Here is a 27,125-nt window from a genome sequence, read left to right on the forward strand (position 1 = left end):
CCAGTGTATTGATTCTTTCATTTTTGCTTTTCTGTATTTCCATGAAAACCCAAAAACTCCGGATGCCCACTACATTGCGCTAATTTTATTGTAAGATAAAAATTAAAATGTTGTTAAAGTGGGTGTTTTTTTACTTGAAACATTTACATAGTGCTGGATAATGTGTAAAAACAGAACTGTACAAATTTTTATTTGCTGGGTCTCAGGAGGATAAAAGTAGAAATTTACTGGACAAAGACAGCTAAATGACAGATTGATTATGTATTTTTATAGCTATTAATTGAATTTCTGGCTATCATCTGGTTACCTCTAACAGAGGCTCTGGGCCGCTCCACCCTGCACCCGATAAACAGTTACTGAAAAAGAAATACAGAATTCAACAACTTCTCCATGGTTGTCAAGTCCTCTAGACTGAAAGCAAAGCACATTACCTGAAATGTTTAAATTATCCTTTCCTAATGAGTTTGTAGTTGCTGTGGCAACATTTGATTGATTGAAAGGAAACAGTGACTGACAGTCAAGAATGACCAATGAATTCCCCAGTAGAAGTCAGCTGACAGTGAAAATGAGTTAGTATTGGTTCACAGTAGAAGTTACTTGATTGGTTAAAGAGAAAACAGCTGACGGTGGCCAATGACATCCACAGAAGTAGTCAGATGACAGTGAAGTGTTGCTAACGGTTACAGTAGGTGACTTGATTGGTTTGAAGGAATAAACTTTAAAGTGAAAAATTCAAAAGTAATGAGAGCAAAAAAGTGTGACTGAGGAAAAATTTCTTTGTTTGCAAATATACCTGAGAAAAAGTTAAAAATATAATTTGTCAAAGCTATCGTGAAAAGTACAGTTTCTTTGGGAATTTATTTCAATGCAAGTAATGAAAGTAGCTGTCCACTGATTTTGTCAGGTCAAATGTCAACCATCTTGCCAGGGCTTTTTGTCCAGAGCTGTTTACTCTGAGCAGAAGAAAGCGCTTAAAAACAAGGAACTCTTCCATCAGGTTAGCCATGTGGGGTGTGAGAGCTTAAGATGGGGTCTATGTCCAGTAGTCCCATGGAGTATTTTCTTAATGACATGGAGGTTAAAATTAAACTGAAAACAGCATATCTGAGTTTCAGGCCCAAGCCAAAATTGTGGGATGGTGAGGGGTCTTAAGTGTAAGAGTTTCTACTGAACCAGTCATTAGTGGGCTGCATGTGAGGGTGACAGTTGAGCTCTTTAACACCATGGAAGGTAGTCCTCACCCTGGGCTATGAAAGTGTCTAGTGAGTGTTGTTAGAAATCAACAAAAGAAGAGCTGGAAGTGGTACTAAGTGTCAGATGAGAACTCCTTTCCAATCATTAAAGCCTTAAAGGAAGTTTGCTGTTGGACATACTGAAGCAAAAAGTCTACTTTTGAACCTGACATTGTCATACATTGCATCAAACTAAAACACGACACCTACGTGACCATTCAATGTTTTTAATGATTGATTTTCTTTTTATTTTAATTCATTAGTGTTATAAAACGCTCTGTCACTGAATAATGACATTTAGCTAACACTAATCATTATCAGCTCCTCACTTCAGGGAATATACTTGCTCAATTTTCTGCGCTTGATTTGATTTGTAACTATTTGTAAATATCCCTTTTCTGTGCTTCATATTATCTGAGTGCAGAAATCAAATCCTAATGTGTTGCACATTACACATAATTGTGCTGTTTCATGCATACAGTTTAAACGCTGGCAGCACTGTGCGACTACAAAGCATTTTTTATGACATCAAATTACAAAAAGAATGGTTGTATATGCTGTAACTAGAAAAGGATAACTTAAAGTGGTGAGGAGAGTTATTGTCTGAATGTGAAAGCATATGGAAGCAAATTGGTCACTGTTACTCCTAACTCTGGCCTGCTTTCTCAAGATTCGAGTGCATATATTTAATATAGTGAAAGCTTTCTAGAAAACTCTTAAAGACACAGTGTTATTGAGCAGAAAAAAATGAAATGATCCCCATTCAGTTTTCGGAAATATTCTCTGGCACATTTACTGGGCCAGTTTTATGGCAAGCCACAGAGAACGAGCTCTGATAAAGTAGGAGATATAGCGCTAATGCCTGATGCAGTACTCAGGGCAGGCCAGAGGTCAGGGGAGCACCAGGCTGTATGTGGAAGGGCACAAACCCTTACGTAGAGCTCCACATGCACCTCTGGGTTGAATCTTGAGACAATTAAGCAGAACCCTTATGCAATATACATTTTAAAATCCAAATTCGTTATATGGCTTTCAACCTTCACATTGATATGGGGGGATGTATATATTGGTAACTTCCACATTTCTCTATCAAAAATAGAATGCAGAATATACCTAAGATATCAAACAAATAAAAACAGTGAAGAGGACTTGGCTTGCTAGGCATTTTCTGTGAGCTGGAAGATCAAGATTCCAGCCTTGCCTGCCCAGAGACCCCCTGAGATGCTGCACATTACAGACCTGCTTCTGGCAGATCTATGAAGTTGGCTGTATCTTTTGCAGCACAATATTGGAAGTATACTGTAGCAATAGTGAAGCCAAATGAGATGATCGGGTGAGAAGTTCTCATATCCTATGTGCAACACAGTGCCCACTGCTGGTATTAATGACTTTTCATTTTAAGTAAAATGATATGTTACTGGGAGGGCGCGATGGCGCAGTGGTTTGGACCAGGTCCTCCTCTCTAGTGTGTCTGGGGTTCAAGTCCCGCTTGGGGTGCCTTGCGACGGACTGGCGTCCCGTCCTGGGTGTGTCCCCTCCTCCTCCGGCCTTGCGCCCTGTGTTGCCGGGTAGGCTCCGGTTCCCCATGACCCCGTATGGGACAAGCGGTTCTGAAAGTGTGTGTGTGGTAATGTTACTCAGAATGCCCTGTTAAAACAATGTACTCGGATAAAGTTACGTGACTGATAAGTTTACATCAGTGAGGGAATCTTTTATTAGAACTGCAAGCTAAGTAATTTCCATGTAGACACCAAAAACGATTAATTGCTGCCTATCTTTATTGTAGTTTAATTTCATCTTGAGTTTATGTGCGATTTTGACTTATTTAGGAAATTTCTGAGTTCGGGTTAGCACTGATAATAAATAACCTCTTTAATACTTCTGGCTTTAAATCTTTTTCCCCATTTATTTCTCAGTTTTTTTTTTTTCCTGCGAATGAAAATACAGTAAGTTGAAAATATACTAAATACCTCCCCCTGGTGAACATTAAGAGTTGTGCACATTGAGCCCTTAAGTCTTGATATCTACTACCACTTCATACTGACTGCAGACATCTAGTGGCAGTAAGTGGGCAGATTTACTTTCTGAAATGCCATTTGTCTCTAGCCACAGGGTCACAACTAACTTATGGATCAGCAATGTACCTCTAGCTCTTTTACTGTACCCTCTTTCATGTGGGAAATCCATTGGCCTCAGCATGTGTTACATGGAGTGTAAACAGTGAGTACATGTTGCTCCATCGTGGGTGTACAATTCTGTGCACGTGTGTATAAAAGTCTGCTTTTTTGTTTTTATGCTACCTTTATTGTATTAGACATCCTTCACGGAAAGAAACACTAACAAAAATGCCACATACAAGGAAGTCTCTACTTTGCCCACAGGTAGTTAAGCATTGATGGATAATAAGGAAATAGCAGCTGCACTTTGGAACGAGCAAATGTGAACGTGGAAACCTTTCATGAAGACGTACAGTCCAAGGGAACCTGAGAAAGGAGCAGTCGCCCAAGGAAAGTGCGTTCTCAGAATGAACTTTATGATCCAGGGGATAGGACTGTTTATAACAGATTCGCTATATTCAAGCACTCTACTTAGTGGCATATTTAATAACTGCTGCTTCAGGGTAATAGGTTCATTGGAAAAGCTAAGCTTGCTGTTTGTAGTCTGTGAACTGAATGTTTATGCAAAAGTTTTTTGAATTTTTCTTTCAACTGAATTGCAGGAATACTGAAAGCAGAAGGGAAAAAGTATGAAGGTCGTTGAGCGCATACAAATTCTGAAATTCTTTTTGTTGGCTTTCAATGCCCTCTTTGTGGTAAGCAACATATTCATTTCAGGTTCTTTCCTGAACTCCCAGTTATTTAATGTTATTTTCTGTAACTTTCATATTCATCATATAAAACTGTCTATCTTGTGGTCACTATTCTAGTAAATCAAACTATTTTAATTATCTGTTCTGGTTCCGTAAACCATAGTAAATCACAGTTAACTTAAAACTTTAGTATATACTGATTTAGTAGAATGGGGAAGAAATTCTATCTTGTTTGCAGCTAGGTGTTAAGGAATATATATATACTGTTTATGTTCCCATCCAGATTCTTGGTGTAGCCATCTTTGGATGTGGAGTCTGGATTTTATTTGATAAAAACAATTTCATTGTAACAGTAAGCAATGGTAAGAAAGTTTAAGTTCTTACATATTGCATAATAGCATTAGCAACATTACTGCAGAACATGATCTCACACAGTACCTTTATTACGACTCATTAATGTAATTATCAGCCGAAATACAGTTTAGCAAACAGCTGGCTCTATATAAAAACTGATATGTGTAAACCTCCTCTTGAAGGGCAGTCCATGAGGATTATTGCTGGTGGACTTTTTGTCATTGGTCTGGTGGTGGTCACTGTCAGTGCCATTGGGTACCTAGGAGCGTTAAAGGAAGTCCGGTTTCTTCTGGTAATGGTAAGCACAGACTGAATGGGGTTCTGTGCGGAAAGTGCATGATGTTGGACTGAGATGATTGTCTATCTATTATCCACTGTCTATTGTGCTGTGCAGCTAAAGCAGCAGGTTTGCTTTGGAACTTCTCTATCATAAGTTCCATTCTGTGATGAACTGAAACAATTAATTCAGTCTTTATTCTCTAATTTCAATTAGTCATGATGTTTTTTTTTTTCCCCCCAATTTTGAACTCCGGCTATTAGTAAATGCTCAACCCTTTTCAAAACCTTACCAAATCTTTCCACTTCAGTGTAGTTTAAATGTTTTTCTCTTTGTGTTATGTCTTGCCTTTTAGCCCTCATTACTGTAAGTATGATACTCACAGAAAATATGTACATTAGAAACACGTCTTTCTTTTATAATTAGTAAGCTGTGACAGTATACAATACTGTATAACTCATAACTGATCTCGTCCTTTTCCTTGTTTAGTACATGAGCCTTCTGATAATCATATTCCTGGGCCAAGTTTTTATCACATTTATCCTGCTTTTAAAAGAAAATGAGGTAAGAAGAAAATCATGCACTCACAAAGGTCTAATATGTTCTAAAAGCATAATTTAATTAAACAAGAATGATGCTGTATACTGACAAAGTTTGATATTGGAACAAGATGTGCAGTACTTTTTACCTTATCAGTCAATTCACAAGTGCATTTTACCATAAGCTGGATCCCACATTAAAGTTAGATGTTTTTCTTAGATTACCAGAACACTGTCAGATGAAGTTGATAAAATAATCATAGAGTACGGGAACGAAACAGAACAGAGCAAAGGGAAACACACGTGGGATCTCATAGACACCATGCAGCATTATGTAAGTATGACATTGACGTTCAGAACAAACTTACGCATTGCCTGCACTGTAATTTATTTTGTTTGTAACTAACTTTTAACAATAACACAAAATCAATAAAAACTTAATAATGCAGGCATTTCTTGGTGTTTTTGTATATTGGGTTTTGCAGAAGCCTTGGACTTAGCTACAGTGGTTTTAAAATATGTTGTAAGAATTTTTCATGTTTTCATGAACTTTCAGTTAAATTAAGGTTAAAAGTAATCTGAAGGGATTGAAAATAAACATGCATTGTCTCCACAGACTCACACTCTGTTGTGATTGTAGACCATTTCATTCCATAAACCTGTGATGTGCCCCTGCATTCACCAACACTGATGAGCACTACACATGAACACCGTGGAAGCGAGTCGAATGAAGGCGGTCCCACATTCCCATTGTATTTCAGTGCTCCTTACTCCTTACACGTAAATCAAACATAAATCACAATCACAAAATTCTAGAAATAAGATGAGTGAAAAAACTAATTACAGCGTTCAAGATGCACAGAACATGATGTTACACCCCATGCGTATATTACACCGGCTCTACACAAGGACCCAGTCCAACCAACATCACCATGAAGCCACAGAACAACATTCAGCCTTACCAACAAATATATGTCCATAACTCAAAACTGAGAAGCTTAACTTCCTTCCTTACCCAACACAACCATAGGGTACCAACATGGGTATTTCACTGAGGTTGTCAAATAAATGAACTAACTGGAAAATGGTTATATCTGAAAATGTGTAACTTGATAAAACGGTGTATAATATTTATATTATTGGAACATTTATGTTTTTTTCTTCAATTTAGTGGCAGTGCTGTGGAAGAACTAACTACACTGAATGGAAGGAGAACACATACATAAAGAACCTGGGGGAAAGTGACGTGTACCCATGCACCTGCTTCAACCGCAGCACATGCCCACTCCTCGCCACAGGTGCCACCCAGCGGTTCGGCCATGGTTCAGAAGTCTACGACATGGTATGCAGACTTCGCATCTGATGTCTGCTCAGATCATAGTGTTAAGCAACATACATCTCTAATTCTCTTTTTTTTCTCTTTTTGGCCCACAAACTTCAATATCATCAAAATGGATTTGTGAGCAGGGCTGTCAAACACGTATGGAGGACTGGATATTACAGAATGCGCTTGTAATACTAGGCATGGACCTTGGACTGGCTCTCATTCAGGTAACGCAAGGCATTTGTCTTAAATGCATATACGGAAATAAAAGGCACTGCTGTAATTCACCGAAATCCCCTCCCAGTTACTGGTGTTGTTAAGTCATTTAACATATAATGCTTTTTATTTTCTTTGGGTGCTGTAGTCATTAGAGTCTTTGGCTTCTAATGTGAAAATTTCAGCACAAAGTTGTTGTTTTGAAGACGAAAAGTTTGAGGTGTATCAAAATCTAGTCTATGAAGATTAATTCTTCCCTTATGGCATTAGGATTTAGGGTGATTTTGGGTGAATCTGGAATGGCTTTGGAGCACTTCAGAATTGTCCATGTTGAAATTAATGTAATAAGTGTGCCCGTTACCTGGACTTTCTTTGTAATGGTCCTTTTTGAGAACACATTTGTTACAGATAACCAGGGACAGGTGTCAGATTTTTATTCGTCATTAGTTTAGCAAAGAGTGATTTTCCTGAGACTGCAATGAGAGATTTTTGGTGGAGCATTCACATTTCAATGTAACTGACCTCTTTTCCAGGTCATTCAGTTTACTCTCTGTTTGTATTTGTTCCGGAACGTGTTGAGGAAAATGAAGGAGAAACGAAACATGGACAACAGCTCCACAGCGTCTTCCACGCCGCGCTCCAGCCTCACTGATGAGAGGCCTCTGTACCACTGACTTTGAACAGGGGTGTCTTCGATCAGTATTTTCAAATGATTTATAGATGACAAAACACTGAAACGTCAGATAAGAATAACTTGTCTTCATTTTGTGATGAAATGGCCATCTGTAATTAGCTTTTTTTTATCCAAGATACAGTGTAGAGTATCCAGCAGTACTGAATTGTTTGTTGAATACTGTGTTGTATATGTATGCAAGAGTAACCCATTGTAAGTAGTGTACAGTACTAGCAGTGTAAGTGACCTTGGTGAATAAGGTGTATGCCTAACACTATGTAGAGTTTGTTAGAAGTCACTTTAGAGAAAGCACACACACGTACATCATCTGAAGCCACTTGTCCCATGTGGGGTCACGGGAAGCTGGAGCCTAATCCGGCAACACAGGGTGTAGGGCTGGAGGGGGAGGGGACACACCCAGGATAGGACACCAGTCCGTCACAAGGCACCCCAAGCAGGACTTGAACCCCAGACCTACCGGAGAGCAGGCACAGGTCAAACTCACTGTGCCACCGCACCCCCCCGTGCTTTGAAGAAAAGCCTCCACTAAATGAATAAATGCAAATGCAAATGTAAATGTAATGTCAAACAAAGGGCACGAGGTAGTGTAGTACTTCCTCACCTGTAAGCCTGAAGGTTGCTGGTGTGAATCCTCTCCTCTCCTGCTGCACTACCCTTAATTAAGGTACTTACCCTGCACTAAAACAATAACAATATTCTGTTGTATAAATGTGGGGAATTACTGGAAAGCTGCTTTTCTAACATTGTAAGTCACTTTGCACAATGGCGTCAGCTAAATATATAAAAATAGCAAAGAGGCTCATTGTAATGTGGTTAAGGGTGCCGACATCACGTCCCAGGAGTTGCATCCTTTGGCAAAGCAGACTACTGAATCTGATTTTCTCCACCACAATCATGCAGATTTTAAAATCAATGTAGATTAAATGAATGAATGAATGAATGAATGAATGAATGAATGAATGAATGAGCTTTATTGCCAAGTATGTTCACACATACAAGGAATTTGTCTTGGTGACAGGAACTTCCACAGCACAGACAATGACAGTGACAATACACAGATAATAAAAGTAGAGTGGGCTAATAAAAGATAAAAATATATATATAGAGAGTATAAAGTACACAATATACAACATAGACACTAGACATTATATGTTTGTACAGGTATGTTATATATAATGCAAGGGAAAGTAAAAAAGATATGATGTATGTAAAAAATAAATATAAATATAAATAGCGTTTATTACACCAGTTTACTCCCTAGGGGGCATTTAGCTGTTCATGAGGTAGATGGCCTGAGGAAAGAAACTTTTCTTGTGCCTAGCCGTCCTGGTGCTCAGTGCTCTGTAGCGCCGTCCAGACGGCAAAAGTTCAAAGAGGAAGCGGCCTAGATGTGAAGGGTCTACAATGATTTTGCCAGCCCTTTTTCTCACTCTGGATGAGTACAATTCTTGGAGAGTGGGGGGGGCGCGGTGTGCCGATGATTCTTCCAGCAGTCCGGACTATCCGCTGTAATCTTCTGAGGTCTGATTTTGTAGCTGAGCTGAACCAGACAGTTATGGAAGTGCAGAGGACAGACTGGATGACTGCAGAGAAGAATTGCATCAGCAGCCTCTGTGGCAGATTGAACTTCCTCAGCTGGCGAAGGAAGTACAACCTCTGCTGGTCCTTCTTCACAATGGAGTCTATGTGGAGCTCCCACTTCAGGTCCTGTGAGATGGTGGTGCCCAGAAACCTGAATGACTCCACTGTTGCCATAGAGCTGTTCATGATGGTAAATGTGGCCAAAGTAACAAATCCTTGTTAAGTCACTTTATACCAAGTGGGTGGTACAGTCATTTAAATTAGTGGGTGTACAAACACATCCAGGGCAGTACTACTACAGGGTACAAAGGTCCAGGATCCAAAGGTCACAGGTTTGATCCCCACCTCTGGCTGTGGTACCCTTGAACAAGGTACTTACCCTAAATTGCTCTAGTAAAATTGCCCAGCTGTATAAATGGGTAAGTAATTGTAACCTTAATGTTGCAAGTCGCTTTGGAGAAAGCGTCAGCTAAATGAATAATTGTACAGAACTGTGCAGTAAAGAGCCGTGGAGCAGGCAGATGTACACTGACAACACAGCTTCAGTCATATTTTCTTTCTGCATGATGAGGGCTCACATTTGCATAATAGAAACTTTGGTGGATTTCCAAAGGTGTGATGCTTTGGTAAATTTGCACATGGAAAATCACCAGAAGAAGTGGGAAGGTGTCATTGACCGAAACAATAAGCAAGCATTGCTCTGGGCTTTTGTTCCACAAGGCAGGAAATCAGAATGATTTTAACCGTTAGTGCTGCATGCAAGCATTTTATTCACACTCCCTAAACCCTAACCCTCATACAGTGTGGAATTGCTCAGCATCAGAGTTAAATGTTTTACAGCCTTAGGTGTTTATAACAGCTAAAAGTGCTTCTCAGTAAACACCCAGAGCTAAATGTCTCCATTTAAACTTGTCGTGCAGGGCTGTTCATCGCTTTGTCTAAACCACTGTGAGAAATAAATGGCTCTCTTGTCTCTTATCTACCTCGGTCCCTCTGTCCTCCCTGTTCTTCTGGTGTGTGTGTGTGTGTGTCAGTCCTGTTAAGAATGGCGTTCTTGTTTTAACTTTTCTCTCTTTGTCTATGCTCAAGGGCAAACGGAGGCGACTGAAATATCACATATCCTCCCTATATCCTCCCTATGTGTATAACCAATTACAGTGTTCTGTTGTTTAATATTACCTTTTATAGTCTTGTCCCTAGACCTCGACTCACTTTCTAAACCAATGAGACCTTATTTTTTTGTTCTGCAAAATAGTATATAATCTTTGTGAACATGCAACAAACTTGAGGAGAATTTGGAACGAAACACTCTGCTCGTTCTTGTGTCCTACTGCTCCCGGCGATCACTGGTCTTTGGTGTCCGGACGGCTCTGAGGTGGCAGAAGGCTGAGATAGAAATTAAAATAATTTCTAATCTAACAACCACCCGGCTGACAACTGCCGAAAGTGAACTGCTTCAACCTTTGTTCTAGAGGCATCTGATGCGTGTGCACCTTTGCACACATGAAGACTAAATCTGCTCATTTCTGGTAAGGAGGATAGCTGAGACCTTTACCCAAATGAGTATTATAAAAAGTCTGACCTGCTTCCAGCATAAATCCAGCCTTTACAATTTTCCAGTAATACACTCTCAATGGCCAGTAAGTGTTATTCTTTCATAAATGGACAGACTTCCATTCTATAGCATCTTAAGATTCTGCAAGAGGGCAGAAATGTTCACAGGCAGAAAAGTTTAGCTAAAATTAAATTGTCAGAATGTAGACATGATGAAAGTAACACCCCAGGGCCTGAAGCTGTGTGCTGGAGCAAAATGAAAGAAACAATTATATTGCCATAGTTTCATGATTTACACAGATCTCATTGAAAGCATTGTTCTGCAATTTCAACACAGTATATTTGATATTACTCCTAGAATATATGCAAAGAAAAATTATTTATGGCACCCAGCCATAATTGTACTGTTCCCCCAACATGACACTGCTTTTGAAAGAAGAGGAACTTGTGGTCAGACATGCAAAACATCAACTTTCCTGTCTTCAGGTCAAAAGGGTTTGGAAACTTAAGTCGTAAGGGGAAGCCCTGCTTTGGAAACCCAGGCTGCTGACGGGCTGTTGTTCCGAATTATTATGTAGGCACAAAAAAAAACACAACAAATTACGTGTTTATTAAAACACTGACATGAGCAAGAAACGTTTTCTATAAAATATTTATATCGATCCAGCGCGGGGTTTCTGTAACATCGCTGCCACACATCACGTCGCAAGAAGGGGTTATTTCCTGTTTCGCAGACATTCGCTTAGTTTCTGCGAAAACTCGCGAAGGGGGGGGGGGGGGGGGCGGATAAAGATTAGCGTAATTGAGCAGCGATGTTGCATCAGTCCCAGAGAAATCGCGCGACAGACGCAGACGGACAGAGGGACGGACGCGTGGAGCGCGAGGAAGGTGGCCGAGGGGCGGTCCGCCGGGCCGCCATCCATCCCCGCATTGCTAAGCAACGGCAACCTGCTGAGCATCACTTGAGTTCAGCGCAGCCCACCGACCTCGCCTTATTCCTTTTGAAAGGGCGAAGCGAAGGAAATAAATTAAATAAACTTGCGATGGATATGAAGATAAATACAGATTTATCCAAAGAGCGCAAATAACTGAAAGGTTTTTTTCCAACCTCGATACACGTTTTCCTACAGATCCTATAATAAATTCTCCCGATCTCCTCGTTCACTTTTGGCAATGAGGGCTCACACAAAAAGAGGCAGTTTGAATATGAGCCGTAGAATATTTGGAGGAGGTGATGCTTTTAAAATGGCTGCACATCGGGCCGGGCCGGCGTGCCGAAGCGGAGGCGGACAGATCATGTTTACCCTTCGCAGGGGTCTTAGCAGAGGCCGGCGTGAACAGGGAAAGGTTTTTCTCCAATAACTGACCAAAGTTAATTAATTCAACACTAGAATTGCCTCATTAATTAAAGGTTACATGAAACATCATTTCTCTATTAACAATGCAAATGAAGAATTGCATGGCATGATGAACTAAAACGCTCCGTCTCAAATACGTATGTAGACAAATGCCGCATACTAGTCCATACCATAGCCTATAGCACGCCTGTTAAAAAAAACCTCCACACACAAACAAGATCCGACATTCATCAACAAGAATAAAAACACCATTCTTCATTAAGCAAATAATTCATTAGAACAATGCAGACGGTCTTGAAACGCATAACAGAAAGAGATTCTCCGTCAGAAATTTCACTTTCAAACGTGTGGGCTGTTTCATTCAAGCTTCACGTTTTCATAGTAGAAGAAACCAAACGGATACGGGGTGATTTGGATCTTTCGAACACGACCCGACTGACAAACGGGGTCTTCTGTGAGACAATTTGGGTCTCGTCTTTTATGAGTCTCTTAATACACTGGAAACATTGAAGAAAAATGCGAAAAAACGCGCATCTTTCACTTTGGCGGGTAAAATTCAAATGTGAGAACCCCTCCCCGGAACAGTATCAGTTCGCGGAGCCGCTTTAAGGCCAGGGGTTTTTTTTTTTCTCTTCTACCCGGTACTGATGCCATAATGATTCAACGGATGAGCTCGTGGTCCATGTGCTCTGTACCGCATCGCAAACCCTCACAATAACTACTTTTCGGAACGATTCGCATCCCTACACATTTCCTAACACTTCTTCTTGATTACATCGAAAGGTAAACTTTTATTTTCACCTTAATTTTTTTTTATTAACGAAAATGATAAAGATAATGTAATTACTGTAATGTCACGATTATTTGCTTATATGCGGGAAAATTACGTTCACCTTCCATCTCTGTCATCGTTTCGAGCGAGAATTTCGTGTTATTCATTGTAATTCTGGCACCACAGTCAAATTGTAAATCTGATTAAATTTGTACACGCGTTTGTTGATTTGGAGGTTATAGATTTTGTGTTTGTACGTGTATGGCGTCCGTTAAAAACACAGTTACACGTTGTTTTACATTGGAGTAATATTATTATTTATTAGTAAAATATAAAACGGTGTGTGTGTGAGAAGATAATAATTTAGGTTAATTTCTGAAGTGTTGACAGACCTCGTCTGTCATTTAAATACGTCGCAGTAATTGATTACGTTGTGACGACTGTTGTTGTACTAAAACGTGTGTTCGTGAGGTTTTCCGATGAGACGTGACATTATGTTTATAAAGGGACGCTTCGAGGTGCCTGACAGGCCAAGTAGGGACGGAACCGGGCACGTGAATTGGGGCGGGCTGACGCAACGCGCCTTTAGGCCATCATCATAGATACCAAGCAAGTGGCGAAGAAAGCGGTTTTCGGCCACCAGCCTCTTCTACATCGCTCACATTTTGAAGCGATAAGCTGAGAGAAATAGAAATGACTCGTTTCTTATTTTCATCGGTGTCTAAATGGTTAATTTCCCCGTGCACTTGTAGACATAATAGGCTGGTGCCCCGAGGTGCGCGTCGCGAGTTATTCATGATCATCATCATCATGTGTCCAGTATTCGCACTGAAAGTCACTGTTTTGCTTTTTTTTTTAATACTAATCCTCATTTTTTCACAGTCTTTGACTGTAGACACGTCTTTCGTAAAATCAAATGTGAAGTTGTGATTTTCTCGGTTATGTTCCACAAAAATGAATGCTTAACTAAAACCAGTTACCGTATTAAATTTTCTAGATTTTCAATAAAATATCTTTTTTTTTTTTTTTTATTGTGGGTTTCTTTTTTTTTTTTTAAACAAAGCAAAGCTATCGATCCGCAGACCTCTCGTATTATTTGATGACATGCAGTTACTCGTTGGCTGAGGACGCGTTTGTGACGGAGCTTCGCACAGATTACGGTCATGATTTTGGCGAAGCAGTCGAGCATCTTGTGTGTTTCCCTATCGGAAATAAAGCACAAAGCCCAATTCTGAAAGATCAATCGCTCTTTTTTCAGTTAACGCCTTCTTTTGCTCTCGTTTCTGTAGCTGACTGGCAAACTGATTTTTAGTTACACTGTAACTTAACTGTTCAGGTTACGGTTTCATTCATCTATGCGTTTTTCACACACCTTGGGTTTTCCATTCCACAGCTGGGCAGAAAGGGAGTTTTGTCTCTGCATTGTTAGGAGTCCCGACCATCAGACTCAAAAAATGGCTCAGTTGATGCAGATCTGGGCAGTCCCCCCCCCCCCCCCATCTGTAGCGGAGAGCCTGGTGGGGTATGCCAGGTTCTGCCATGTGGCAGGTTGTTGCTCTGGGGCAGTTAAGCTGCCCAACACTTGGCTTTCAGTGACACCCTAACAATCAGCACACTTTCATAGCCTTCAAATTCCATATGGTGGTCATGATCACTTAAGGTGACGGTCACATCGCACTCTCTTCTGAGGCAGCTGTCAATACCCAGCTTGCGTCATTCACTTAAACTCTTGTAAGTAAAAAAATAAATCAAGTCCTCCAGGGATAACATGCACGCTCCTGTGAATGTTATTGAGCAAGCCAGACCTGCCCATGTAACCATGCAGTCGCAAGTTTCTCTCTGCAAATCGTAGTTAATACAGTTTTATGGTTAGACTTATTTCAAGTGAAAGCAAATAGAAGACGTGTTTCACCGTCTTACTCGAGGCATGGTGGCATTTCGAGCATTTCTGGTATGCCTTTTTACACTAGCAAGCTTAAAACTAGAGGTGGATAGGAAAAACTTCTGCTTACTGCAGGAAATAGGTAGCCTGGTGGTTATTCAGTGGCTTGGCCAGCAGGTGGCCTGGTGGTTATTCACTTGCCTGTCATGAGTCTTGAGCAACATCGTTACCCTGAATTGTTCCGGTAAGAACTGTCCAGCTGTATAAATGAACAAATAATGGCAAAGTAGCTCATTGGTCTAAATTTACATTTATTCATTTAGCAGGTGCTTTTCTCCAAAGAGACATGCATGTCACAGAAAATAAAACTAAATAAATAAATGACAAATTTTAGTGAATACTTAAGTAAATTTTAAATGTTCAGTTTTTGGCAATAAGTGAAGTATAACTGTAAAGAAGAAAAAAAAACATCTTCTACATTTCTGTCACTTTCTTCCTGTTACATTTGAGTTGTTGCCATTTAATGTTCATTCCTTTAAACCTGTTGTCAGTTGTGTGAACATCAGCAGCACATCCTCACTGTCAGCTGACTGTCTCTTTCCTTGGCAAAAGCAAGTTTACAGAATATTATCAACTAGCAAGATGATTAATGCATTTTCTTTTGTGTTTATTTTATTACTCTGACTGATAATATCAAATTTCAGTGGAACGGCATATTTAGTTGTTAAAACCACACATTTTCCTTTGGAGTTGAAAACGATGTATTGTGCATTGTTAAAGTGCTTTAGTGGTATTTCCCTATTTTTTCAGATGCGGAGAGAATGAAAAAGTAAATACAAATCATTGGAATTTTTTCCTTGAAAGCGTTGTCAGCATTCTTCCTGTGGCATTCTGTAACCTGCAGCCTGGTTGAGAACTTCACTTGCTCCTATATGAGAGACTGTTTCATCCACTTGCTAATCCAATGCCAAAAAACAACAAAGCCACCAACGGCAGAGACGAAGAGGATGTCACGGAGACTGCCAAGGGCCTGCTGTCCAACGAGGACACGGGTGATGATACCTTCAAGAAAAGCAAGCTAATTTCCAGTGATGTCCAGAAGAAAGTAAAAGATGCTGAGGGTGGTCTGGAAGATGATGAGGAGGAGGAGGAGGAGGAGGAGGAGAGGCCGATGTGGAACAACAAGCTGCAGTACATTCTGGCCCAGGTGGGCTTTTCAGTAGGCCTTGGCAATGTGTGGCGGTTCCCATACCTCTGCCAGAAGAATGGTGGGGGTAAGTCTACATTTTAGGGAGAATTTCCACCAGTGTAGTTGCTCAGATCCTCTCTTTTTAGCAGCCATAATGTAGATGGACGTTCATTTGTTGTGCTCAACACCAAAGTTATTTTAGAAAGACATTTTTCAGTACAGGGCAGCTGGTAGCATAGTAATTTGAGCTGTTGCCTTTGGACCCAAAGGTTGTAGGGTCGATTCCCTCCTCTGGCTGTGGTACCCTTGAGCAAGGTACTTAACCCTATATTGCTCCAGTAAAATCACCCAGCTATATCAATGGGTAAATAATTGTAACCCTAACATTGTAAATCGCTTTGGAGAAATGCAGGTTTCCTCCATGTGTTTCAGTTTCTGCCCAGAGTCCACAGATGTGTTTCAGGTGAACTGATGTCTCTGAGTATGTGTGTGCATGACTTAATGAGTGCAGGTAGTCTTCCAGTTATAATATATGTGACTTACAACTGCTGTTCCATTAACTTTATCTTATTTTTGAGTTTCAAGGTTTGGTCGTATTGTTTGACAGCTCCATCTGCTGTATGATAACATCATATGGCCAGACTGCTGCAAGGAACCATATTTTTATTGTTTCGGCCTCATTCTGTGTTTGGGTGTTTAGCAGCAGTTGTGTGTTTTTTTTTTTTTTTTTGTTTTTTTTTTTTTCTGTTTTTGAGATTCTCTTCAGATTACTTTATAATGCACAGTGAACGCAAGTAATGCAAGTAAAATGTGTGTTGTAGAGCTTCTGAAAAGAAAAGGGGAACACAATAGATTTAGAAATTAAAGTGAAAATAGTGCTGCATTAAAATATAATATTGTACTGTTATGATTGTGTGTGGGGGCCCCGGTGGCGCAGGAGGTGTTGCCGGGTCCTGCTCTCTGGTGGGTCTGGGGTTCGAGTCCTGCTTGGGGTGCCTTGCATTGGACTGGTGTCCCCTCCTCCTCTAGCCTTGCACCCCCTGTTGCTGGGTTAGGCTCCAGCTCACCGCAACCCCACTTGGGATAAGCTGTTTTGGTCTCTCTGTGTGTGTTATGATTCTGTATCAGTATTATTTTAACATGAGTGTGTGACATTAGTAAAAAAAAGTAAGCCCATTGTACAACATAGCATTCAGCTGCAGGACCACATGTAGTGTTTTTTTTCACACTTGTTTGTCTTCTTAAAAAAAGAATTGACTTACATGGTTCACATAAAATTATATTTTGCTTGTTATTCAAACAATGTCCTCCTGTACCCCGTAATTCTGATGGATCTCACTTGACAGGTGCATACCTCGTGCCCTACCTGATTCTGCTGCTGTTGATTGGGATTCCTCTGTTCTTCCTGGAGCTGGCGGTGGGTCAGCACATCCGGCGGGGGAGCATCGGGGTGTGGAACTACATTAGCCCCCGGCTGGGAGGCGTCGGCTTTGCCAGCTGCATGGTAAGGGTGCATCAGGGCTCTTAAATGGGGAAATGTCCAATCCTATGAAGTGGCATCAGTATGGAATTCTAATTGTGCTTTTCAGATTATTAAAGCAACCAGAAATTATGATGTTCCATGTATGAAAGCTTGAGTATTACGGTGTACATCGGAATGTAAACCCAGTTAAAAATGGTGGTTATATGTTGAGTGCGTGCTCTAAAATATTCCAAAATCCTTGCATGCAGGCTCATAATGGCCTTATATCCAGAAAGAGAAGTGATGAACTCCACTTTTATGTGGTGAAGCATCACATCTTTGTTTTGAAATGACATATCATGAAGTTTTTTTCTAATGAAAATTTGTAGATTGCCAAACCTTCAATGGCATGTTCCTTCATATGTCTATTTTAAGTACTAGACGTCTGTTTCCAAGTACTGGGGGCTACAGGAGCCTTGTTCACAAAATACAGGGGGTGACAGTTGCTCAATCTATGTCTGCAGGTCTGCTTCTTTGTGGCACTGTATTACAATGTCATCATCAGCTGGAGCCTCTTCTACCTCTCTCAGTCCTTCCAGCACCCACTGCCGTGGAATGAGTGTCCACTGGTCAGGAATAATACAGGCACATGTAAGATACTTTCTGCTTAAACAGTTTGTGAACAATCATTGTGAAGGAAATTCATAAGTAGGTCTATGTTCTTGAGCCTTATTTGCAACAGAATTCCTTGAGTAGGTTAAACTCCCTTGACAAAGATATTGGAAGTGTTTTTTTTTTTTTTTTCTTCTTTTTTAAAATGAGGAATTTTTCATCTTGATGCTGATACCTTAGAATAAAACATATGACATTCTACTTATATGGGGTTGCCAGATGTGAAGCCAGAGTGTGAGCAGAGTTCCGCAACAACATACTACTGGTACCGGGAAGCGCTGAACATCACCAGCTCCATTTCTGAGAGCGGTGGCTTGAACTGGAAGATGACTCTCTGCCTGTTGGCTGCGTGGATCATCGTCTGTCTGGCCATGATCAAGGGTATACAGTCTTCAGGCAAGGTGGGTTCTCAGCATCTCTTAGGTCCCAACAGTCAGTCAATGAAGACCCAGATTCATAAATAGTAGTTCACCTGGTGCACTGGGGTGTGACACGCAAAACCATTACACCATAATAGCAGAACTACATCTTGGTGTTAATTGTATCCGCATTTCAGAAACGTGTGTATGAAACAGATGATGGATACATTGATGAGAATGGATGAAATAAGATTTTAACTGTGCGTTAAAAGGCTGCTGTAATAGGTGAGGAAATGGGGAAATGATGTTGGATGTACGTTGGGTGTTCCCGCCACATTATTTTGTTTGAACTCCACCAATGAGGATGAAGGAATTGAGGGAAATGACCAAAAAGTGAAACTGCTTTTTAGATGGACTTAAGGGACCTTTTGCAATTCAGATTTCAACACAAATGCAAAAGACATCGTTTTTTTTGGTAGACCCATTGTGAGGAGTCTCTTTTGGTTTCCATGGTTACCCGAACAGTATTCCTTGGTTGAGAGGCAGACGCAGCTGGTAGTATGCAGATAGCCTGGTAATCATGGAGGCTAGCAGTGTGTTGTGGACTGTGCCTCTGAAAATGGTTTCCACGGCTACTTGATCATTAATCCTCAAATCGACGGTTCCCAGGTGGCCCCTGTGCCAGTAGTCCAGTGTACATGGCTTGTGTGGAGTGGCACTCTAATGTGCAGCAAGGCTGGACAAGAGTATTGTCATACAGTGGTCTTTGTCAGCATATAAGTGTATTTTCATCTTGTGTGTGAATGGATTGACCAGTTGTATACTGTTGCTGTATTGCTCTGTATACTCAGAATACCTTTAAGAGCTATACCCCGATATAGGGACTCCTGGTTCAGAGTTTTGGTATAACCATCCTAGAAAAGTTGTTCCTGCGTTCGGTATATGGACCGACTTCCCAGTATTGCATATTTTTTTGGGTGTTTGAGGCAGACTTTTCTCCAGTGATGTTGAAATAATGAGCCAATGAGACACAGACTTTTCAACAATATATGATGTCTTCTTAATTTTACATTGTTTTTCAAATTGTTTTTGGAATTGTACAGTGGCGCAGTATGGTGGGTTTGGCTGGTGCCCGCTGTGTGGCAGGCCTGGGGTTCGAGTCCTGCTTGGGGTGCCTTCCAGCAGACTGGCGTCCCGTCCTGGGTGTGTCCCCTACCCCCTCGGCCCTGCGCCCTGCGTTGCCGGGTTAGGCTCCGGTTCGCCGTGACTCCACTTGGGACAAGCAGTTGTAGACATTTAAAAAAAAAAAAAAGCACTTTTGAGAAATATTTTTAGTTTAATGTTTTTTTTTTTTTTCCCATACACATACCACTCTACATTTAAGAGGGGTCTCAAAACTCATCTTTCAGACTCCCTTCTCTCCTGATCTCATAAGTGCTCTATAAACGCATACATATTTATGTTTAGCTGACAGTTTTCTCCAAAGCAACCTAGTAAGACTTTTGCAATTTTTTACACACTTATATAGCTGGGTAGCTTTTACTGGAGCAATCAAGGATGAAACGGCAGGATGTGGGATTTGAACCTGGGTTTCTGGACTGCTACACTGCCTGATACTTATTTCATAATGAATTTGTTTTCTATGGCACTTGCAGTATCCTTTAGTTACCTTTCTTAGCCTCCTTTTCTGTGCAGGAGAGTAAGTCTGTTTAGTTTCAGGGCAGTGGATGAGATGCTCATAACTGGAGCACTAAACCTCAGATCTTGTTTGTGTTGTCAAGCATATCCAGACCACTCCATGGCATTTCCGTGTTTCTCCGTTTTATTTCACACGTCCTTTTTGGGATCTTACATACTTTTGAAGAAAAAATAGAGAGGGGGGGGGAAATAGCTAGTTTCAAATATTTGCATGGTCCAGTGCAGGTGTTGTCATGGCAACTAGGCTTATAGGAAGTGTTTAAGGGTTTTTCAGTTATCTTTTACAGTCAGAAATGTGACATGCCCCTGCTGTCAGACTACATTGTGTGCTTGGCAGGCAGTACTATGCCTAAAAATATCTGAGGGACAGGCGTTTCCATCTTCTAGTAAACTTTGTTCATCCAAAAGCTGAGCAGACAGATTTTGAGCTAGTCTTACATTTACTCATTTAGCTGATGCTTTTCTTCAGTGACTTACAGTGTTAAGGTCGCAATTATTACATGCTTACAGTCATTTACAAGCTGGGTAAATTTACTGAAGCCATTTAGGGTAACTACCTTGCTCAAGGTGGGGATCAAACCTGTAACCTTTGGGTCAAAAGGCAGTAGCTCTAACCACTATGCTACCAGCTGCCCCTTAAAAGCTGTCTTAAAATGAGTCGTGTTTGTTCTCTTCTGCATAGCGTACCAGTCAAACGTCTGAGTGCATTTTCTGGAAATTGTTACCTGAATGGCTCTTTAAAATAGTTTTGATCGGTATATGAGCTGACGCTCGTTCTATGCATGTTGTTAACTTGGATGCGTTTTGTGTTCTTGGATGGTTGCAGGTGATGTACTTCTGTTCCCTGTTCCCCTATGTGGTGCTCATCTGCTTCCTCGTGAGGGTTCTGCTCTTGAATGGCTCGGTAGATGGCATCCGCCACATGTTCACCCCCAAGGTACGGTGTGTGTGGGCCTCTTGGCCTAGACAGTGAGTCCGCCCTTCTCTAACCTTGTCCATTGCAGCTATTCCATGTAACACCACTAAAGAATGATTCAGAGCACAGTCAGTCTTTATATCCTTACTCCGATTGCACTGAAGAATTTTGTGCCATCTTAATAACCCCGGATATATTTGGAAAGCAAGTGAAACTGCTCTGCTCAATTTTTACACCTCCCTCTCTCTACTGTGCGGTTTCTAGTAGTGTTCTGTATTTTTATGTATGTGCAGTGTTCCTTCCCTTTAATAAGTGACCAGATTCACCTTTTTCTGTGTTCTATTTCACAGCTGGAGATCATGCAGGATATCGGGGTGTGGCGCGACGCTGCCATCCAAGTGTTCTTCGCCCTGGGCCTGGGCTTTGGTGGAGTCATTGCCTTCTCCAGTTACAATAAGCGTGACAATAACTGCCATGCTGATGCCGTGCTGGTCTCCTTCATCAACTTCTTCACTTCGATCCTGGCCACGCTGGTAGTGTTTGCTGTGCTGGGCTTCAAGGCTAACATCACGAATGCCAAGTGTGTCGCATTGTGAGTTTACCATTGAGATGCAGTGCTAAACACTCCCCATGCTGAATGTTGTCCACTGTTGCATCTGCCATCAGCTGTGAATTTGTGCACCATATGTTATTTCTGTACTTTTCTACAGGGCAGCATGTAGCACAATGGGCTTAGAAGCGTTTGTGGTTGCTGGTTTCAGGCACAGAATAGGCCTTTTCATATTGTACCTTTGGGAAAAGTACAGGCATCTCTCAGTTTAAGAACTCTCTTTATCTGAAATGTTGGAATAACGGCTTTTGGCTTTTGATACCCAGTTTTTGAGTTATGGAACAAAAACCTGTAGAAAGAATTTTACACAGATTGTGCCCTCAAAAAAAGGTGGAGCAAGTGAAGCGGAAGTCTAGTAATGTACTGTAATTGGTGCATCTGCATCCAGATTTCTCAGTTTGCCGTCTCTAGAAATCTGAGTGTTCCCTTAAGAGAGTAGGGCATTATGGGAAGTACATGTACATTTATTCATTTAGCAAAGCTCTGCTAAATGAATAAATGTAAATGTACTTCCCATAATGCCCTTCTCTCTTAAAGCAACACTCCTATTTGTGATGTATAGGAGTGTCTGCTGATCATATCGGGTGTGTTACTTAACTGAATAATTTCTGAGACAGCAGAGCAGTGAACAGGAAAGGTTTAGCTGGTGGTTTTTCGGGTATGTATGTACATTTTAGCAGCAGTGAACACTATTAAAAAGCTGTTCACAAACACAGCGTGCTCAGTGGATCCTAACTTGGCTTATTCCTAAACCTGCAGAGAAGTGATCAATTAAAATTACCTCAGAGTAGTAACTCTAGAAAACTGCTCTGGGTTTTCAAACATGGTTTGGAAGCAGGACAGCAAAGGTCACGGGTGTAATGCACTTTTGTATTGTTTCCTCAGATATATGTTGCTTTGGAGAAAGCCATCTGCTAAATAAACACGTAAATTTGAATACAAGTGTTTTATATCGTGCCGAAATCATGGGGTGATAGTTATACTGGTGTTTTACAGTGTTTTAGTGATATTTGGGAAAATTGGTTTAGGGTATTCAGATGGGCTGGGACTGTATTATTTTTCCCATTTTGAAATTATGGAAAACAGACTGTAAGTATCAAAAATTTCAATATCCGCACCATTTTCAGCATTAATTTTGGAAATTGAGGGATGCCTGTACTTCAGTTCTCAGTAACACATCCAGTAGTATATATAATAAATGGATAATTTTCCACAAATTTTTCTTGATCTCTTTTCTAGCCAGAATTACTTTCCAGAAACCTTAAAGCTGGTACCACACTGGCTAAGTTTACATTAGTTACTTGCCAACAGAGCTAGAATTTTTTTTCTCATTATTTTTTTGTACAAATAACACTGCTAATCATTGTGCCATGTACCAAATTATAGTATCAGTTTATGAATTTTGTAAAAATTATTCTGATAACCCAGAAATGTTGAGAAGATTCTTGGATACCTGGACACCGAAATCAGTCCAAGTTTGATCCCTTCGCGCATCAACTTCAGCAGTGTTAACCCTGATGACTATAGGCTGTTGACCTCCATCATCAAAGAAGTGAAGGACAAAGATTACCATCGATTGGGCCTTGAATCTTGTAATATCGAAGATGAACTGGACAAGGTATGCATTCCTAAAGGTGTAACTGTGAAATGCCCCTTTCTCCCCTTGTTGCATGTTGTCCAATGAAAAAGCTAAAAAGAAAAAGCAATGTACAGAATGGTGGTTTGGAATCTGTTTCACTGAGTAATTTATGTAGGAGCAGGGTTAGTGGTTAGAACTACTTCCTTGCACTCAAAGGCCCAGGTTCAAATCTCACCTGATGTAGTGCCTTTATGCAAAGTACTTACACTGCATTGTTCCAGTAAAGTTGCCCAGATTTATAAATAGGAAAGTCACGGTAAGTTGCCTAACACTGTAAGTCACTTTGGATGAAACCATGAGCTAAATGTATTAATGTAATGTACATGGTATACGTGTACTGTATATTTTGCCGCAGCCGGTTACACCAAGTCACAGGTACCATAGTGGGTGGAGCCATCGCCTTGCAATCTGATGGTCACTCGTTTGACTCGCTGCTCCTGCTTAAATAAAGAACATATACTGAATTGTTGCCGTAAAATATGCTTCTGCAAATTGTATGCAGCATAGCATATAAACAAAATATTATGCGTTGCCTTGGACAAAGGCTGGCTAAAATATTGGTTAAGGAATACCTTCAGGTTGTCCCACGGTGCCAACAGCATCCTGCTTTCCCACAGACGGTCCAGGGCACCGGCCTAGCCTTTATCGCCTTCACTGAGGCCATGACTCACTTCCCAGCCTCGCCCCTCTGGTCTGTCCTCTTCTTTCTCATGCTGGTGAGCCTCGGTCTGGGCAGCATGGTGGGCACCGTCCAGGGTGTCATCACCCCTGCTGTTGAGACCCTCAGAGTGCGCAAGGAGCCTGTGACAGGTGGGTTAATGCCTGCAACTACAATAAGAATAAATGCAGAGCTCATGGTTTAGGGTCTGTTCTATGAGTTTTCCATGTTGTTATTATTAAAATGGCTCCAGGTTTCTTTACCCCCTCAGATTGAATCTGCATTGGCCTTTGAGAGATTGTAAAGAGAATGGTAGCCTAAAACTGAAGCTTTGTGTGAATGTAATTGGCAAAAACACCCATCTCAGTAGAATGGTGAACCACTACATTAAAACCTAGGTGTATTCCCTGCACCTGTTCTGTTATTGTATCTATATTAATATATACAGGGTTGCAGCGACTAGCACTGTTGCCCCACGGCACCTGGGTGGTGCAAGAGAATGTGGGTTCAATCCCCACTCAGTCTGTGTAGTTTACATGTTCTTTCCATGTCTGTGTGGGTTTCCTCCAAGTGCTCTGGTTTCCTCCCACATTCCAAAGACATGCAGTTCTACTGGGTTGGTGGCTATGCTGAGATGGCCTGGCATCCTGTCCAGGGTGTACCCCCCTCACCTTTGTGCCCAGTGCTTCCCAGATAGGCACCAAATCACCACAACCCTGCTGAGGACAAGCGTTATTGAAATTGAATGAATTTGTCTATGATCAATAAGAATCTGGGACACAGTGGCAGGCTTTTCGGTTTCATTCGATTACAATGATCCACTTTGTGTGTCCAGCATCCTAATGTAGAACCAATCCTTTTCAAACAGCCGCTTTCACCTGCAACTGTGCCCACCAGTTGGGGACACCTGGTAGCATAGTAGTTAGAGCTGTTGCAGGTTTGATCCCCCCCATCTGGCCGTAGTACTCTTGAGCAAGGTACTTACTGTAAAATCCAGCTGTATAAATGATTGTAGGTAAACTAACATTGTAAGTCATGTTGGAGAAAAGTGTCAGCTGAATGGAAGTGTCTTTTATGATTTTTGTGCTGTTTTTATGTTGCTTTAAAGCTGTTCTGGGAGTGAAATCCTTAACTGCTCCTCTTTGTGTGTTTACTCTTCTCCCTGCAGCGGTTTTTTGCCTGATCTCATTCTTCATCGGGCTTCTCTTTGTGCAGCGCTCTGGGAATTACTTTGTTGCCATGTTCGACAGCTACTCGGCCACGCTCCCTCTGCTCATTGTGGCGCTGCTGGAGAACGTGGCGGTGGCCTGGGTTTACGGCACGGACAAGTACGCATGTTAGGGATGCTGGATGGAGTCCCACTTCTGTACTCTGCATACGGGTTAATATGTGTATGGAACAGGAGCGTGGTGTGATCACAACCCTCACTACATACTCACACACACACGCACTCTGAAGCCGCTTGTCCCAAGTGGGGTCACGGACGGCCAGAGCCTAACCCAGCAACACAAGGTGCAAGGCCGAAGGGGGAGAGGACACACCCAGGAAGGAACTCCAGTCCATCGCAAGGCACCCCAAGCAGGGCTTTAATCCCAGACTCACCAGACAGTGGGACCCAGCCAAACCCACTGCGCCACTGCACCCCCCCCCACACTGATCATTTGTTCCTGTTTATTTTTCCTTATTTTTTTAGCCCCACACATAAGTACTCTAAACTGTAACACCCTCCTTTAACAACCTTCTTTGTGTCATTATAGGAAGTGTTAATATGTGTCTTTTGACCTCTGTAACTCCCTTTTTTTTTATATATCTGTTTCACAGGTTTTTTCAGGACCTCAAGGACATGCTCCAGTTTTCGCCTTTGCGAATCTACTACTACTTGTGGAAGTTCATCACCCCCATTGGACTGCTTCTGCTGTTGGTGGCAAGTTTCATTCAGCTGGTTATGAATCCGCCGAGCTACAGTGCTTGGGTTGAAGACAGGGTAAGTTGTTAGTGGTACAGTCGTGTGTGTGTGTGTGTGTGTGTGTGTGTGTGTGTGTGTGTGTGTGTGTGTGTGTGCGCGCGCGCGCGCACCTCTGTGTTAGGTGTCTAGTATCATAGAACTCCTCAATGTTACAATGGCTTGGAGTTTTTCTGCAGATACAACAGCCTCTTCTATATTTTCTGCAAAGATATGTCAGTGTCTGGATCTAAAAGTGTATGTGTGCTGGCAAGTTTTTAGACTTCTGAAATGAGACAGCTGAGTTTCTATGTCATGGCTAAATGTTTTAGGCTAAAGAGGACACCCTCAGTTACCCCAGCTGGGGCCTAGCAATGTGCATCTCATTGGTGGTCCTGGCCATCCTACCTGTGCCGGTGGTCTTCGTTCTGCAGTACTTCCGCTTCGGCAAACCTGACAGGGCCTTGGCTCTGGGATACCAGAAGGGTCACGTTATTAGGGAACGCCAACTGCCGGAGGACGATGACAGTGATCCAGTCAACAGCAAGCTGCCTTGCTACAACCCCATCCTAACCGAACCACTTCCTGCAGGAAGCGGAACATCTCCTGCCATGAATGGTGCCACCAGTGCCCTGTAAGAAATAGACCATGAATAACCCCCCAGCAGCCTAATAGTTCCTGACAGCTCATGTATCATGTGAGCCTTTCCATTTTCATCTCATACAGCTTGTAGGCATGTGTGTTGTGTTGTTTGTTTTCAGCGATGATGTGAAAAATGGATATTAAAACTTTAAAACAGTAAAATAAGGTACATAAACAAACATAAGATGTTTGTATCAGTTAACACTGTAACATGCATTTACATCATATTTTGTAAATGTGTGTATATTGTACATATTTATCTGGATTAAAAAAAATTGACCTGGGCACCCTAAGCATAAAAAGGTATTCTCTTATACTACTGCAGAAGGCTTGTTCTTATTGTAATACTTTTTCTTCCATGGAATGGCTTGAAAGAGATTTAACACTTTTCTACAATGAAATTAAAGAACTAATAAATTCTTGTGCTTTTTTTAATAAAATTTGACATGATCTTTCTAAAAATTTATCACTAAAATGTTACATTTATCCGATGGTTTTTCCAAAACAACTTACAATGTTAAGGTACTTACAATTATTGACCCATTTATACAGCTGGGTAATGTTACTGGAGTAACTTGGGGTAAGTACCTTGCTTAAGGCTACTACAGCTGGAGGAGGGACTCAAATGTGCAACCTGTGGGTCTAAAGGCATCAGCACTAACCACTACACTACCCATTGTTCCCCTGACACTTTGATAATTGTAACTCCAAACCATCTACTCCCATTTTGTCTACAGGGATATTAT

At 41.3% G+C, this 27,125-nt stretch overlaps 2 protein-coding genes across 2 annotated transcripts; both read left to right on the top strand.

Moving 5' to 3' along the window:
- Positions 1-3,678: 3,678 nt before the first annotated feature.
- Positions 3,679-7,425, top strand: si:ch73-139j3.4 (putative tetraspanin-19). The gene is made up of 9 exons (XM_018726172.2): positions 3,679-3,743; positions 3,952-4,044; positions 4,325-4,403; positions 4,578-4,693; positions 5,162-5,236; positions 5,432-5,545; positions 6,383-6,553; positions 6,679-6,762; positions 7,285-7,425. Exons 2-9 carry the CDS (start codon positions 3,979-3,981, stop codon positions 7,423-7,425), a joined length of 846 nt encoding a protein of 281 aa, XP_018581688.2. The 5' UTR covers positions 3,679-3,743; positions 3,952-3,978.
- A 5,165-nt stretch (positions 7,426-12,590) lies between these two features.
- On the top strand, positions 12,591-26,702 carry LOC108918640 (sodium-dependent neutral amino acid transporter B(0)AT2-like). Its single transcript, XM_018726098.2, has 12 exons — positions 12,591-12,721; positions 15,403-15,866; positions 17,128-17,285; positions 17,768-17,894; positions 18,135-18,316; positions 20,799-20,909; positions 21,239-21,480; positions 22,927-23,116; positions 23,755-23,947; positions 24,964-25,123; positions 25,617-25,779; positions 26,070-26,702. The coding sequence occupies exons 2-12, from the start codon at positions 15,557-15,559 to the stop codon at positions 26,373-26,375; spliced, it is 2,142 nt and encodes a 713-aa protein (XP_018581614.1). The 5' UTR covers positions 12,591-12,721; positions 15,403-15,556; the 3' UTR covers positions 26,376-26,702.
- Positions 26,703-27,125: the final 423 nt, after the last annotated feature.

This window comes from Scleropages formosus, chromosome 21 (assembly GCF_900964775.1).
Source record: "Scleropages formosus chromosome 21, fSclFor1.1, whole genome shotgun sequence".
Lineage (NCBI taxonomy): Eukaryota > Metazoa > Chordata > Actinopteri > Osteoglossiformes > Osteoglossidae > Scleropages > Scleropages formosus.

Coding starts and splice junctions, on each gene's coding strand:
- si:ch73-139j3.4 (XM_018726172.2), top strand. CDS start 3,979: ATGAAGGTCGTTGAGCGCATACAAATTCTGAAATTCTTTTTGTTGGCT. Junction 4,404..4,577: donor CATTGTAACAGTAAGCAATG/GTAAGAAAGTTT, acceptor CTCCTCTTGAAG/GGCAGTCCATGAGGATTATT. Junction 5,237..5,431: donor TGCTTTTAAAAGAAAATGAG/GTAAGAAGAAAA, acceptor TGTTTTTCTTAG/ATTACCAGAACACTGTCAGA.
- LOC108918640 (XM_018726098.2), top strand. CDS start 15,557: ATGCCAAAAAACAACAAAGCCACCAACGGCAGAGACGAAGAGGATGTC. Junction 18,317..20,798: donor GTATACAGTCTTCAGGCAAG/GTGGGTTCTCAG, acceptor GGATGGTTGCAG/GTGATGTACTTCTGTTCCCT. Junction 25,780..26,069: donor GTGCTTGGGTTGAAGACAGG/GTAAGTTGTTAG, acceptor TAAATGTTTTAG/GCTAAAGAGGACACCCTCAG.